This window comes from Hemitrygon akajei, chromosome 5, assembly GCF_048418815.1.
Source record: "Hemitrygon akajei chromosome 5, sHemAka1.3, whole genome shotgun sequence".
NCBI lineage: Eukaryota > Metazoa > Chordata > Chondrichthyes > Myliobatiformes > Dasyatidae > Hemitrygon > Hemitrygon akajei.
In genome coordinates this window covers 26,077,059-26,091,740 of record NC_133128.1, presented here as the reverse complement: position 1 = coordinate 26,091,740, position 14,682 = coordinate 26,077,059, and the positions used below count along the sequence as shown (strand labels likewise).

At 41.2% G+C, this 14,682-nt stretch overlaps 1 protein-coding gene across 3 annotated transcripts in view; it reads left to right on the top strand.

The window, feature by feature from the left end:
- Window positions 1–14,682, top strand: part of gart (phosphoribosylglycinamide formyltransferase) — a 54,731-nt gene that overhangs the window by 25,229 nt on the left and 14,820 nt on the right. For all 3 annotated transcript variants that reach the window (XM_073045047.1, XM_073045046.1, XM_073045048.1), the window contains 9 exons: window positions 1,280–1,365; window positions 1,471–1,639; window positions 3,586–3,817; window positions 6,554–6,648; window positions 8,444–8,553; window positions 8,668–8,866; window positions 9,505–9,756; window positions 11,249–11,401; window positions 12,206–12,409. In XM_073045047.1, the coding sequence (XP_072901148.1) occupies window positions 1,280–1,365; window positions 1,471–1,639; window positions 3,586–3,817; window positions 6,554–6,648; window positions 8,444–8,553; window positions 8,668–8,866; window positions 9,505–9,756; window positions 11,249–11,401; window positions 12,206–12,409 (1,500 nt within the window). The remainder of the gene's footprint in view (window positions 1–1,279; window positions 1,366–1,470; window positions 1,640–3,585; window positions 3,818–6,553; window positions 6,649–8,443; window positions 8,554–8,667; window positions 8,867–9,504; window positions 9,757–11,248; window positions 11,402–12,205; window positions 12,410–14,682) is intronic.

The window sequence follows — 14,682 nt, the reverse complement described above, 5'->3', positions numbered from 1 at the left end:
TTATCCCTCAATCATCAGGTTCTTGAACCAGAAGGGATAACTTCACTCAATTTCACTCAACCCAACACTGAACTGTTCCAACAACTTATGGGCTCACGTTCCAGGACTTTTCATCTCATGTTCTCCATATTTGTTGCTTATTTATTATTATTATTTTGTTTCTTTTTTTTCTTTGTATTTGTTGTGAATGCCCACAGGAAAATGAATCTCTGCGTTGTATATGGTGATATGTACTTTGATAGTAAATTTACTTCGCACTAATTGGAACAGCAGGTGATAACACTTCTCTTTGTATCATGAGTTAATTGGATCTTAATTTATTTTGCTTCTGTGCTGAGTTACTGATCTCGTATCACCAGGTACTACTTTTGGCTGCAGTGTTCTCTGAGCTAGATCAAGGACAATCAGCCAGTACTCCCACTACTGCTGCACGTGGGGGTACCCCTGAAACCATTCAGACATTAAACATAACTTGTAGTAATCACATAGAGCATTACAGCACAGTACAGTACAGGCCCTTCGGGTGCTCCCTATCACAGCACTTTCTATCAAATTGAGTGTCAACTTCAAGGGATTTATTCATGTGGATCAAATAATCCCTTGGTTCCTTCGCACAGCTACGAATCCTACCGTTAATAATGTACTCTTCCTTCAAATTCCATCTTCCAAAGTGAATCCTACTCTCTATCAACTTGACTGGCAGCTTTGAGGGATCTATTTGCATGGACCACAAGATCCCTGTTCCTCCACACAGCTAAGAATCCTGCATTAATCCTGTATTCTGCCTTCAAACGTAACCTTCCAAAGTGAATCATTTCACTCTTTTCTAGATTGAGCTCTGTCTGTCCCTTCTCCGTTTTGTTCTGCATCCTATCAATCTCCAGTGGTAACCCTTGACAACCTTCTACACAATTCACAACATCACCAACATTTGTATCATCTCAATTGAAAACCAAAACAGAACTGTGTGAACCAGAACCAAATCTGTTACGATTGTCATGTGGTAGTGAACTCTTTTGAATTCACTTTGAACTATAACAATGGAGGATCGATCTGTATTGTTAATTTGGTAGCATAATGCCTCTTGGGCTTAATTTTATAAAGATTTCAATTTTCCAAAATGTTTCAACTGCGTAAATGTTAACAAGCATTCTTCCTTCAAGCAGTACCTACACTTTCTTCATAGTAATGAAGATCTGAGATGAAGACGTACCAATTTTATTTAACTAAGACAGCTGCTGAAACAAATCACTTTTTAACCCCCTGCCTTACTTTTCAGGAATACTTTATGCAGGGTTGATGCTGACACAAGAAGGACCAAAAGTATTGGAGTTTAATTGTCGCTTTGGTGATCCAGAATGTCAGGTATTGTTGCTGTTATCTGGTGTTCTCTTTGAGGTTCACGCTTTAAAATAAATTAAAATGTGGAATGTGGTCAATATATGTTTTCTCATATGTTTTGTGTTTTAGGTCATTCTTCCTTTATTAAGTAGTGATTTATATGAGCTGATACAAGCGACATTGGATGGCAAGCTCTCTAAAGCCATGCCTTCTTGGTTGGAAGCCAACACTGCGGTGACTGTGGTTATGGCCAGTGGTGGATATCCGGGTTGCTACTCAAAAGGCCATGAGATCACAGGTAAAACCTAAACTACAAAGTAATACATGAAGTGTTGTGTCACCCTCCCTTCCCCCTTTCGCTCATTTCAGCTATGACATTACAGCTTGTTTGTGGTCTGAACTGGAGAGAATATTCTATGCATAATATGGGACAAAGTCAACTGGCTGTTATGTACTTGGTACTTAAAATATACATTTGATATTGGTGCATTAGATCTACTGTTCAAAAGGTTTGGTACTAACCGCTAATCAGCCTGTTTCAGTTTTTAGATAATGAGACGCCCAAATAATTTTCTATAAAATGTTGAGTGAAGCCAAAATTTTTTTCAAGTTTCAATTGTCACTTCAACTAGTCCTAAACACAAGAGATTCTGCGGATGCTGGAAATCCATAGTAACGCAGAAAAACTGCTGGAGGAACTCAGCAGGCCAGGCAGTGTCAATGGAAATGAATAAATAGTTGAAGTTTCATCAGTTCTGATGAAGGGTCTCAGCCCGAAATGTCGACTTCAACTTGTATTTCAGGCTTTGATTGCTATCTGGTTAAAGATCCACTGATGCCTTTTAGATTGAGCCCTTTATTTTATGTTTATTTTAAGATCAGTCTTAATTGTGGCTGCTTTCTGGATAAATGTGACCGAAGAGAGAGATGGCAGCAGGAAATGGAAACATCACAGATCAGTTTCCTTTAAACACCTCGGTACCTTCTGCAACATCTGTCCAATTATTGTGCTGTAGTTGGTGTGATGAATTGAAGCACACAAACCATGATCACTCAGCACAATTTGCCAATCCTGGTTACTGTCTTTCTTCTCTATTCCTAAGTGAAAGAGTAGCGGAATTAACTCTTCTTGACTTGTACCCAGTCATCTGATTGGGGGAGTGCTATTTATCCCACCCAGTCATCTGACTGGGACTGTGCAGTGTGTCCTGTCTCCGGCTCTCCATAAACCTGTGCCAAATGTATGTGGGCTTTCTCTGCACTTCGCTCAGTCATTAAACTACAGCTTGCTGATCAACTCAGCTTCATTTCCAACAAAACCTCAGTTTGAAGGTGTTGGTCATTATTTTTAGACCCTCCAAAGCAGTAGCACAACCTCTCTTTAAATCTACAACCTCTTCCAAAAATGCAGCCTTTCAGATTTATTTGATTTTGGCCTCTATGCTTCTTTGAATTTAATCAATCTGTGTGTCCAGCGCTTGACTTTCACTGCAGCTGTTACACTTTATGCTGCATTCGGTTATTGTTTTATCTTGTTCTCCCTCAATGCTCTGATCTGTATGAGCAATGTGGAAGACAAGCTTTTCACTGGAGCTCTGTACATGTGACAATAATAAACCAATACCAATTTACATTCCAATCTTTTAGCTGACTTGGTCTTAACCTCTTGGAACTCTCCAAATCTCTATTCTTCTGCCTCTTAAAATACTCTTTTTAAAACTATCTTAATGTCTAAGACTTTGATCATCAATCCTGTTGTTTTAGCTGAAAAACTTGCATATTCCTGATGAGCAATTTAGGTTCTTCATTGTATTGAAGGTGCATTGCTATATGGACAATGACTCTTTAGTCCAGAAGCAACAGACCGGAAATCTAAATAATGCAAGTACTCAAACTTTTAACAGGCCAGGCAGTGTCTGTAGGGATAGTGTGCAAATTAACATTTTAACATTGTCCCGTCGTCATCTATGATATTTGTACATTCTCCAGGTGCTCTGGTTTCCTTTCATAATACAAAGACGTACGTGTTAGAGGAGTTAATTGGTCACATGGGTGTATTAGTTCATGGGATGGAAGGGCCTGTTAACATAATCTTTAAATAATACAGTACTGTGCAAAAGTCTTAGGTCTTACAGACTTCTGCACTGTACTGCTGCCGAAAAAAAACTTGGTTATGACACAAGGAGTATTTGAGGAGAGTGGCCGCATTGTGGTAAATCAGTCTAAATTGTTTTTATTTCTAAGGTTTATCACTTGCAAAGGATCTGGGCCTACAAGTGTTCCATGCAGGTACTGCACTAAAGGATGGCAAGGTGGTGACAAATGGTGGCCGAGTTCTTACGGTAACTGCGATCAATAAGGACCTGATCACTGCAGTAAAGGAAGCCAATAAAGGGGTAGAAACTATTCAGTTCCAGGACGCTGTTTACAGAAATGATATTGCACATCAAGCCATTGCCTTCATAAAACAATACAGGTTTGTGATTATATGCAAATAAATATTTGCTTAGTTCATAGCGTGTACTTCACGTTGGATGAGGGAAATATTTGCTCTGTTAAATGTACCGAAGTTATTTTCAGTTTGGCACAGCTTATTATGGTGCACAGAAATTTAAATCTATTTAAATTCCTAAGCAGCATGGTCTCAGAGAAATGGAATGAAAATATAGCAAAGATTACAAGAATGTTCAGGATGGGAAACAGTTTCTTCCCTCAGGCCATTAGGCTACTGAATTCCCAGCTGCATCATATTTGAAGTGTCACTGGTTGGTCTGTTCCATACCTGACAATATTTAATTTATGCACTTTAGTTTGTTATTTTGTACACCCTATTCTCGTTATATGCGGGGGATACGTTCCTCGTAGTCAACACATAATGTGAATAATTATTTAAATGGAGAAAATAGGGATGCGTTCCAGAGGGCTTCCTAAATACGTTTTATCTGTAATTTATTCACATTTTCATACCAATACAACACAAAAGCAGTACCAAAAGGCACATTCGTATTATATTTCATCAACTTAAGGTAATATTCAATGTAATAAATCATAGAAAGTTAACATACTAGGGTGTACAGTACTCACCAACAGTGGCAGGTGTGTTTGCTCCAGGAGATGAGTGGTTGTTGTGGTGTCGGTTAGCTTTACGTGGATAAGGTGCATGGATGGTTGTGGTCGTCAGGATCATATCAAGCACAGCAAGGGGTGAAGGAAGACTCACAGAACTCTTAGAACTTCCAGCAGCAGGAGATGACACTGGTTTGAAGAAAGTGGTGAGAGTTGTTTGCTTGGCAGCATTTTGTTTTTCAGCATAAATTTGCTTGTAAGGAAGAAGGGTTGATGGCAGGGAACGACTGAAATGCTGACTCCGTTCTAAACTTGGGTCCATGTCCATCACCATTTGTGCCAAGTGTTCCGACTTCCACCATTCCCTCACCGTTGGTAACCTCCCGGGATTTTCAAAATCATCTGATGCTTGCAGCATCTGAGAGATAGTTCGCAGTAAAAAAAAATACACCTTGAATATGGATCACACCTTGGTCGAGTGGTTGAATCAGCGATGTTGTGTTAGGCGGCAGGAAACACACTATCATGTTAGGATGAATGCTGTCCAAATGTTTAGGATGGGCTGGTGTATTGTCAAGCAACAAAAGAACTTTAAAGGCAAGATTTTGTTCCCGGCAGTAGGGCCCCAGAGCTGTGTTACTTTCACCTGATGCCACACTGTTTATAACCATATAATAATTACAGCACGGAAACAGGCCATCTCGGCCCTTCTAGTCCGTGCCAACGCTTACAGTCACCTAGTCCCACTGGCCCGCATTCAGCCCTTGACCCTCCATTCCTTTCCTGTCCATATACCTATCCAATTTTACTTTAAATGACAATACCGAACCTGCCTTTACCACTTCTACTGGAAGCTCGTTCCACACAGCTACCACTCTCTGAGTAAAGAAATTCCCCCTCATGTTACCCTTAAACTTTTGCCCCCTAACTCTCAAATCATGTCCTCTTGTTTAAATCTCCCCTACTCTCAATGGAAAAAGCCTATCCATGTCAGCTCGATCTATCCCCCTCATAATTTTAAATACCTCTATCAAGTCCCCCCTCAACCATCTATGCTCTAAAGAATAAAGACCTAACTTGTTCAGCCTTTCCCTGTAACTTAGGTGCTGAAACCCAGGTAACATTCTAGTAAATCTTCTCTGTACTCTCTCTATTTTGTTGATATCTTTCCTATAACTCGGTGACCAGAACTGTACACAATACTCTAAATTCGGTCTTACCAATGCCTTGTACAATTTGAACATTACGTAGATAATTTCCAACTTTTTTTTTCAAGTGTTAAAGCAGTTCTCTGCTGCTCGGCTGATGGCCCAGGGCATGACATCGGACGCTTAGAAGGCACAGTTAAATATTTCAAGCACAAAATCACTGCACCATAGGTAAAACCAACAAAAGTTTAAGAGCGCAAGATCGCACATCCATACATTACTAAAACCAATGTGAGGCACGCGCACGTGGCTTGTATTCGTGGGAAAGCAGAGCTCCTCGCATAACTGTGAGTTTTGGATGCACAGAAGGAGACATTGGTAGAAATAGGTTCCTAGCATAACCGTGAATCCGCATAGTCTGAAGACGCATATAACAAGGATAGGGTGTACATGATTCATCTGTAGATTTTATTCTTGCCTTCATAAGTTACTATGTGTTATTTGTACTACTGTGCTTTACACCCTGGTTTGGAGAAACATTGTCTCGTTCCTATATACGTTATATGGATATAAACGTTATATACAGGTATATAGTTAAATGGCAATAATCTTGACTTGAAATAAGAGGTAATTTATTAAAATATTAGGTTTTTAATAATGTACCTTATTTGGCTAATCCATTGTGCATTTGGGTTCTGCTGATATTTCAACCTCGATTTAGCTGATCTTGTGGCTAGACTGTCTGTGGTACTGCCACAACAGAACAAACAGGTTCTATATTATGTTCATTGCCTTCTCTGAAAGTGGCTGGCATGTGTGGGATGACAGGCAGCAAACAGCTTTGTGGGTACAATACACTTCAAAACTCTCTGGTAGAAAAAGAACAAGATGCAGGATTTCAGACGACTTCATGTTAACGTGGGCCAATTTTGGTAAGGTTTATACTTATTTTCCCCATGCTAAACTTGCATGTTATTTATCCCAACTTCTCTCTACAGAGGACTGACCTACAAAGACAGTGGAGTTGATATTGTGGCTGGAAACACATTGGTCCATTCAATTAAGCCACTTGCAGCAGCCACCTCTAGGCCAGGTAAGCCGATGTCTGCATTTGAACCATGCTTCACTATGATCTTCTATGTTTGTGCAAAATGCATTTGAGTAATATTTTAGTTTTAAATGATTAACTACATAACATTACAACATGGAACATTTCAAGATGTATATATAACTGGTTAGAGAAAATGCTGAGAACACAATAATCTTAATGAGGGAATCAATATTTTGTATTATTCCATTTTTAATATAACACAATTAATGTAAAAGGTTTCAGGGCACTACTTCACCTGCGAGTCAACTGGGGTGATATACTGTGTCCGGTGCTCGCGATGTGGCCATTTATACATTGGGGAGACCCGCCGCAGACTGGGAGACCGTTTCACCGAACACCGGCGCTCAGTCCTCCAGCAGTGGCGGGATCTCCTTGTGGCCACACACTTCAATTCCACAGACCACTCCCACTCCGACATGTCTGTCCATGGCCTCCTCTACCGTCAATATGAGGCTGCGCGCAGGTCGATGGAGCAATACCTTATCTCCCGCCTAGGTAGCCTCCTACCTGCCAGCATGAACATCCAACTCACAGACCTCCGTTGATACCCCTGCCCCCCCCCCCCCCCCCTTGCTCCATCCCTATCTATAATTTTAGTCTGGTTCTCTTTCTCTCTCTGGCCTGCTGAGTTCTGCCAGCATTTTGTGTTTTAACATAAAATGTCACTTTTTAAGGAAGGGAAAATGAATTTATACAAAGTTCTAAGGCCAGAATTGGAAAACTGCGTAGTTTTTTAAAAAGTGTTTTGCAGAAAGATTGGAGGAAAATTTGAAGCAGATTTGTTACTATCATTAAAATGGAGGAATGAGGAACAAGAGTTGATTTGAAAAATGGGGTACATGTTTATTTGAATAGTAAAGGCTGAAAGTGGAATCCGGTAAAGAGTTCTGGGATATTAAATAGTTAAGCTGTTTAACGTAGGTCCACATGACCCTCTGAGATCACTGATTGCCTACCCTGCCTGACATAACTTCTGCTGGAAGGTGGGGTTATGACTAAGCACAGGGCATTTCGCTATGCAAACGTCTCTCACCCTGCTGAGAGCTGCATTGACAGCTTGTGAGGCCCTCTTCACAGCCAGTCAGATCTGGCACTGAAGCTTGTCAGTTCATTTACCACTGGAAAATTCTTTGTGGCGTATTTAATAATTGGTTTGAAAAATTTAAAACTCTGGAAAACGTGCTTTTTAAATACATATAAACTAACTTACCAAACTCGGGAATAAGATCTACATGCTGGCAGCTGTTTCTTCACCCTGATTACAGTGGGAGGAGGGATCATGGTATTTCTGGCCTAGACTCGATGACCAGAATTCACAGCCCAGGAGATGGAAAGTTCATGGAAATTCTAGCTTCCCTGTGTTGGATTTCTTGGGGACTGCTCGAGCAGGGCAGGAGCACCTGACGGCAGAGGTGGCGTAGCAGAAGACGCTGTTAGTGCAAGGCAGGGCAAGTGCTAAACTTTACAGTGAACAGCAGACAAGTCCAGCTAAAGGAGTCATGCCTGGCTGCAAGATTGGCCCTTCTGTTTCCACGGGTAGGTGATCAGCATTAGCTTGAATCCGATCACCACAAAGAATGGAAGAAGTTAGAAGAAATAGTGTTGCAACAATATATTCTATAGCCAGTCAGCTTTCCAAGTGCCCATTGGAATAAAGAACAAATGAATTAAGACACTGTTTAATGCTCTGTTTAAACACTAACATGGAGTGGGCCAAAGGATTTTATTCAGAGATTAACTTTCCAGTTCTGAGAAGTTGTTTCTTTCTACTTTCAAGGCTGTAATGCTGAGCTTGGAGGATTTGCAGGCATCTTTGACTTGAAGGCAGCTGGATACAATGATCCAATCCTAGTCTCTGGAACTGATGGTGTTGGAACCAAACTAAAGGTGTCACTTGCACATGTTCTAGCTATACTTGAAGTAAAATTTGAATTTTTCTATCACAATGTCGTCCGTGTTCATTTTCTCATCGTATCCTATTTCCATTTTGACTGTGGACAGATTGCGCAGATGTGCAACAAACACGACACTTTGGGTCAGGACTTGGTAGCGATGTGCGTAAACGATATCCTGGCACAAGGAGCAGAGCCACTTTTCTTCCTCGATTACTTTTCCTGTGGTAAACTTGATGTGGGCACAGCACAGACTGTGATTGCTGGTATCGCAGAGGCCTGTAAAATGGCAGGATGTGCACTGTTGGGTAAGGCTCCACTATCAAACAAATAAGGGTCAAAGCAATTGTAATTTTGGGACTTTTCTATGTCAGTGCTATACAAGCCTATCTAAAGAAACTTGTATTAGATCAATTTCTACTTAATGAACTTTGGTCAAGTACATAGTCTGATATGATTAGTGCATAAAATTCTACGTTCCAATTTCTCTGATCAAGGAAATTTCCCTTTTCTTCCCCATTGTATTTGTTAGTAGCTATCCTGTTCTTATGGCCCCGAGTTTTTGACAGGATATGCCCAATATCCAGTCTGTCCAATTGAGTTAGGGGGCTTCTTTATGGAAAGATAAATGTCATGTTAAAGGTACTATTTAAAGGTTAAGCATTAGCTTTATCTGTCACGTTCATCAAAACGTTGAAACGTACAATGAAGTGCCCGTTTGCGCCAAATCAGATCAGCGGGGATTGTGCTGGACAGCCACACTCTGGCGCCATCATAGCGTACGCCAGAACTCACTAATCCTAACTGTCCGTCTAAGTAATGCAAGTTAAGTGGAATTTGCATTTGACAAGTTTTAAAAATGTTTTGTTTCCCCTGTGTTTTGCTGCCAGTTCTTTTATCAGTTGGCATCGGCATGGTTTAATTTTGTCATCTGCCTGCTTCGTAGGGGGCGAGACTGCTGAAATGCCGGGAATGTATTCCCTGGGAGAGTACGATCTGGCAGGCTTTGCAGTGGGAGCAGTGGAACGTGGGCAGATGCTACCCAAGGTGGAGCACATCTGTGCTGGTGATGTCCTCATTGGCGTTGCTTCATCTGGACTTCATAGTAACGGCTTTAGCCTTGTCCGAGCAATTCTGGAGAAGTCGTCTTTGCAGTGCTGCTCCCCAGCACCATCCAGCTATGGTTCTCAGACACTCGGTAAGATTTGGTTTGTGAGATTTTCTTGGTAGTTCACCTACATCTTTTTACATCAGGAAGGAGCTGTTATCCTTCTGATACGCCCTTCTAGTCTGCTCCTCCAGGTGCAGCTGTACAAAGAGTAAACCAATGTTGCTTGTGCTACTTCAGATGAATTTGTGAATGGGCTTTGTGTCGATGCGTCAAAGTGGCCCTTAAGCGTGATACGACTGCGGATGTGACTTTCAATTAAAAAGTTGGAATGCGTGAGGCAGGTTTGAGAGCTGGCAAAGACTTGATAGGCCAAATGGTCTCATTCCATGTTGTAAATAATGGAAATGTTTTGGGAAACCCTCTAGGGACAGTCTCCTAAAATACTAACTTTTTTTGTTGTATCTTCCAGTGCACAGTAGACATCATAACAGAAAGCTTAAAGACAATTACACATCTGCAAAACTTGGCATTTCAGAGTTCTGGAATTTAAAATACTTTTGAATGATGTGACTTGAAATTTGGTGATTTCTTACGAAGTGTACTTGTGGATCTATTTGTTTATTTCTAATGTACTCGGTGACCATTTTAATAGGTATAAGTCTACACCCACTTGTTAATATCTAATCAGCCAAACAGATACACCAGCAAAAGACCTCAAACATGCTGTACATTCAGTGGCCACTTTATTAAGTGTAGGAGTTACTTAGTAAAGTGGCCAATTGAGTGTACGTTCTAAGATGTCCATTTTGAAAGCTTAATTTAAGTTTTCATTTATCTGCTCTATGCCTTCGTGAGCCGATTTCCAAGGCCCATTAGAAAATGATGTCTACTGTAATTCATCTCTTAACTTACAGCAGCAAGTGGTGAAATCTCATGGCAGGCAGCATTTACAGAGAGAGAAGTTAATATTTTCATCTTAAAGGAAAGATACCATTAAGATGAAAAATAGACAAAATTTACAAGGACGTTGCTGGGCCTGGGTTATGCCTACGTTCTCTGAAGCTGAGGAGAATGAGGGGCAGTTTGATAGAGGCATACGAAATTGAGGTAGATAGAGTAAATGCTAGCGGGCTTGAGGATGGGTTAGACTCGTACTAGAGGTTATGGGTTACCGATTAAAAGTGTTAATGTTTAAGGGGAACGTAAGGGGGAGCTTGTTCGTTCCGAGGGTGGTGAGGGGAACCAGCTGCCAGTGGAAGTGGTGGATGCGGGTTGGATTGTAACAGTTAAGAGAGGTTTGAATAAGTACACGGATGGCAGGTGGGGACTATGGTCAATATATGGGTCAATGGGATTCGGCAGAAAGACTATTTGGCATGAACTAGATGGGGTGACGAGCCTGCTTCTATGCTGTTACTTCGTGATTCTGTTCTGAGATAACGACCTTTGAACTAAGATTATTTTCAGATATCCAACATTTGCAGCATTTTCATTAGCTGCTTGTTTTGGTTGCATTGCTATTTATAGCACTCAACAGTAGAATTTCATTTGTAAAGATTTTCCTGCAACTTCTCCGTAGGAGATGTGCTGCTAACGCCGACTAGAATATATGCCAAGGCATTGCTGCCTATTCTGCGTCAGGGGAACGTGAAAGCTTACGCTCACATTACTGGAGGTGGACTACTAGAAAACATTCCCAGAGTTCTTCCAGAAAATCTTGGTGTTACATTAGGTAAGGAGCACTGTGCTTATGTACTGCGGAGTGTTCTATAGTATAAACTGTCCATTCAGCCCCATCGATTGCTGTGATATTTCAATACCTTTGCTAGATATTTAGCTGGCAAGAGGAATTGTCAATTTTAAATTGATGTCAAACCTGTAGGAAAGCAGATTAAGTTATTTTTAGTAATAGTAAGCTGCTGTGGCAGAATATAGAACTCTCTGATTATGATTCAAATGATAATTTTGCTGGATTTTCAAACTTGACCATCTCTTTGGTTACCTTAAATGTTGGATGATAAAATTCCCTTTAGGCAGTTGTAGTCTGACATTTTAGTAGTTCAATGTACTTGTGTGGCAATCTACAGTAGATTTTTATTTCAAGATTCAAGGTTGCTTATTGTTATTCTTCAGTTCACAAGTGTAGTGAGCTGATGGTTCTCCCGGATCCTCTGCAGCACAATAAACATAAAGAACGCAATAAAAACTAAAATAAAACACAATATAACTATAAAGCAATCTTATAAAACACAATGAATAAGTAATAGTTGTATACATAGACTGACTATGGTTTCAATACAGTCAAAAACTCAGGTTTCAATGCAGTCAGTTTCAGAGATTGTATTCTTATATGGACAATCCCTGACATTATATAACCAAAGCTCCAAAATGTTGAATAATCTTTTATATTGAAATGACCCAAATCTCTTTTGTCTAAATACTCCGGAAGGAGCATCGTAAGGGAAGTGAGACTGTGTCAAGTTAACTCCAAACTCTCATTCTGAACTTACTGTTTTATTTCTGTGACACTTAAAAGATGCATCATTTTGGAAGATTCCGGAAATCTTTTCATGGCTACAACAATTGGGCGGTCTTTCTGAAGAGGAAATGGCTCGCACGTTTAATTGTGGAATTGGAGCTGTGCTGGTAGTGGACAAGGACTGTGCTGACGACGTCCTGTGGAAGGTGCAAAGCTGCTACGAAGCGTGGATTGTTGGAAGTGTTGTGCCGCACAATACAGGTCTCTTACCCTCTTAAGTTTGTGAAGACTGGGGAGGAACTGAATGGTGGTTATGGGCTGATTTCCAATTATTAAGTTAGGTTTGTGAAAACCAGCTGTCAATATAATGGCAGTTATTTGCCAGCTTTATGTGGAAATCATTATTATTCGATTCAAAATGAATAGGTGATGTTTAGCTATTAAGAGTTAGCAGTGGTTCAAATTGACTAACTTCACCATATTGTGGTGCTGATGTGAAAAGAACAGGAAAAAGTCTCATTTTTCCTTTGCGTGTATACAGTTATCCAATCTCGGGAGAAAAGTGGAAAGGTTAACAGTGTTAAACTTAATGTTTGGGGATAAGGAGGCGGACAAAATTCCTGATCCATTCCTGTTCACTTCTGTTGGATGGTTGTTGGGCGTGTCATTGGGATATGCAAAGGGTTAAACAGCTCTGTGTTGGTTAGGAACATAGAAAATAGGGGCAGAAGTATGCTCGTAGTGCCCTTCGAGCATGCTCTGCCATTTATTAAGATGCTGATATTTTATGTCGGTGCCCTTTTGTAAAGAGATTAGCTTTATTTGTTATGTGTATATCAAAACGGACATCGTTTGCATCAATGACCAACGCAGTGTGAGCTGTGCTGGGAGCAGCCCCGCAAGTATTGCCACACTTTTAGCACCAGTGTAGCATGCCCAGATCTAACTCTGATGTCTTTGGAATGTGGGAGGTGACTGGAGCAGCCGGCATTCTCCCAGCATCTTTTGATATGCCTCGATTCACTTTATGCCCAGGTATTCACCGATCTCTGTAGTGAATGAACACACTGAGGGAGTTTCCACCGCTGTCCAGAGCTGCTGCTTGCCCCTACTCCACCCTCCACCCTCCCCTCTTTCCCTGGAGTTCTGGAGGTGGGTTCAGGCCACTGCCACAGCCGTCTTCCGACGTCCATTGCAGGCGTGAGTGCAGCCTCTCTACAGAGGGGCATTATGAACCAATCAATGAGGGGTTTGTAAGGATTGAACAATGGCTCATTGGGGACCCCGTAATTCAAGCATGGTTCCTGACTTTCTGCACGATAGACTTGTTTTACTGTGAGTGAGTGATAAAGGCAATAGATCTCAACCTTTTGATCCAATCTAGTGCATCTGGAACATCATGTACACATTAAGGGTATCATCACATGCATAAAATATGACATGGAAATAATGTGGCCTGAACTGCAATGGGAAATATCCAATTTAGTTACTCATTGGCTAGAATACCTAGTAAAATTTGATCCAAATAGTTACCTGATCTGTGATTTTGCCATAAATAAATGGATTTTGATTGGTTTAAAGATTAGGTTATTCCTTGGAACGTAAAAGATTGAGAGGAGATTTGATAGAGGTATACAAAATTATGAGGGGTATAGATAGGGTAAATGCAGGCAGTCTATTTTCACTGAGGTTGCGTGGGAGGTCATGGGTTGAGAGTGAAAAGCTTAAGGGGAACATGAGGGGAAACTTCACTCAGAAGGTTGTGAGAGTGTGGAACAAGAAGCCAGCACGGTGGTGCATGCGAACTTGATTTCAACGTTTAGGAGAAGTTTGGATAGGTGTATGGTACAGAAGGTGCAGGTCGAGGGGAGTAGGCAGCTTAAATGTTTCGGCATGGACTGGATGGGCCAAAGGGCCTGGTTCTGTCCTGTACTTTTCTGTGACTATTTGTCACACGTGCATCGAAACATATAGTGAAATGCTTTGTTTTGCACCCAAGGATTGGGTTGGCGGCAGCCTGCAAATGTCAACGTGCTTCCAGCACCAACGTAGCATCCCCCCAGCATGGCATGCCAACCAATATGTCTTTAGAATGTGGAGAAAACCTGCGTGGTCATGTGCTGAATGTACGAGCTCCTTACCAACTGCAGCGGGAATCAAACCCCGATTCTGTACTTTATTCCATGGTTATTCCATACTTTAAGGTTACCCTAGTAAGGATGATTATGAACACAGGCTTCTGCAGATGCTGGAAAAACAGAGTTCTGGAGGAACTCAGCAGGTCTGGCAGCATCACTGGAGAGGAATGAACAGCCAACGTTTTGGGTCGAGTCCTGATAAAGCATCCAAGGATGACCGCAGCTGCCTTGTGAGATTAGTTTGAGTTAACCTGCAGCATCCTCTGTAATAAGAACATGCAAGTTTGTTGGAGTTCAGGCATTCTCAACATACCCCTGCAGCAAGATCTCATTGCCTTCGAGAGAGACGGGAAAACCTTTAGCGCAAAGAAGAGTTTGTGTGTGGTTAGCTGTTGA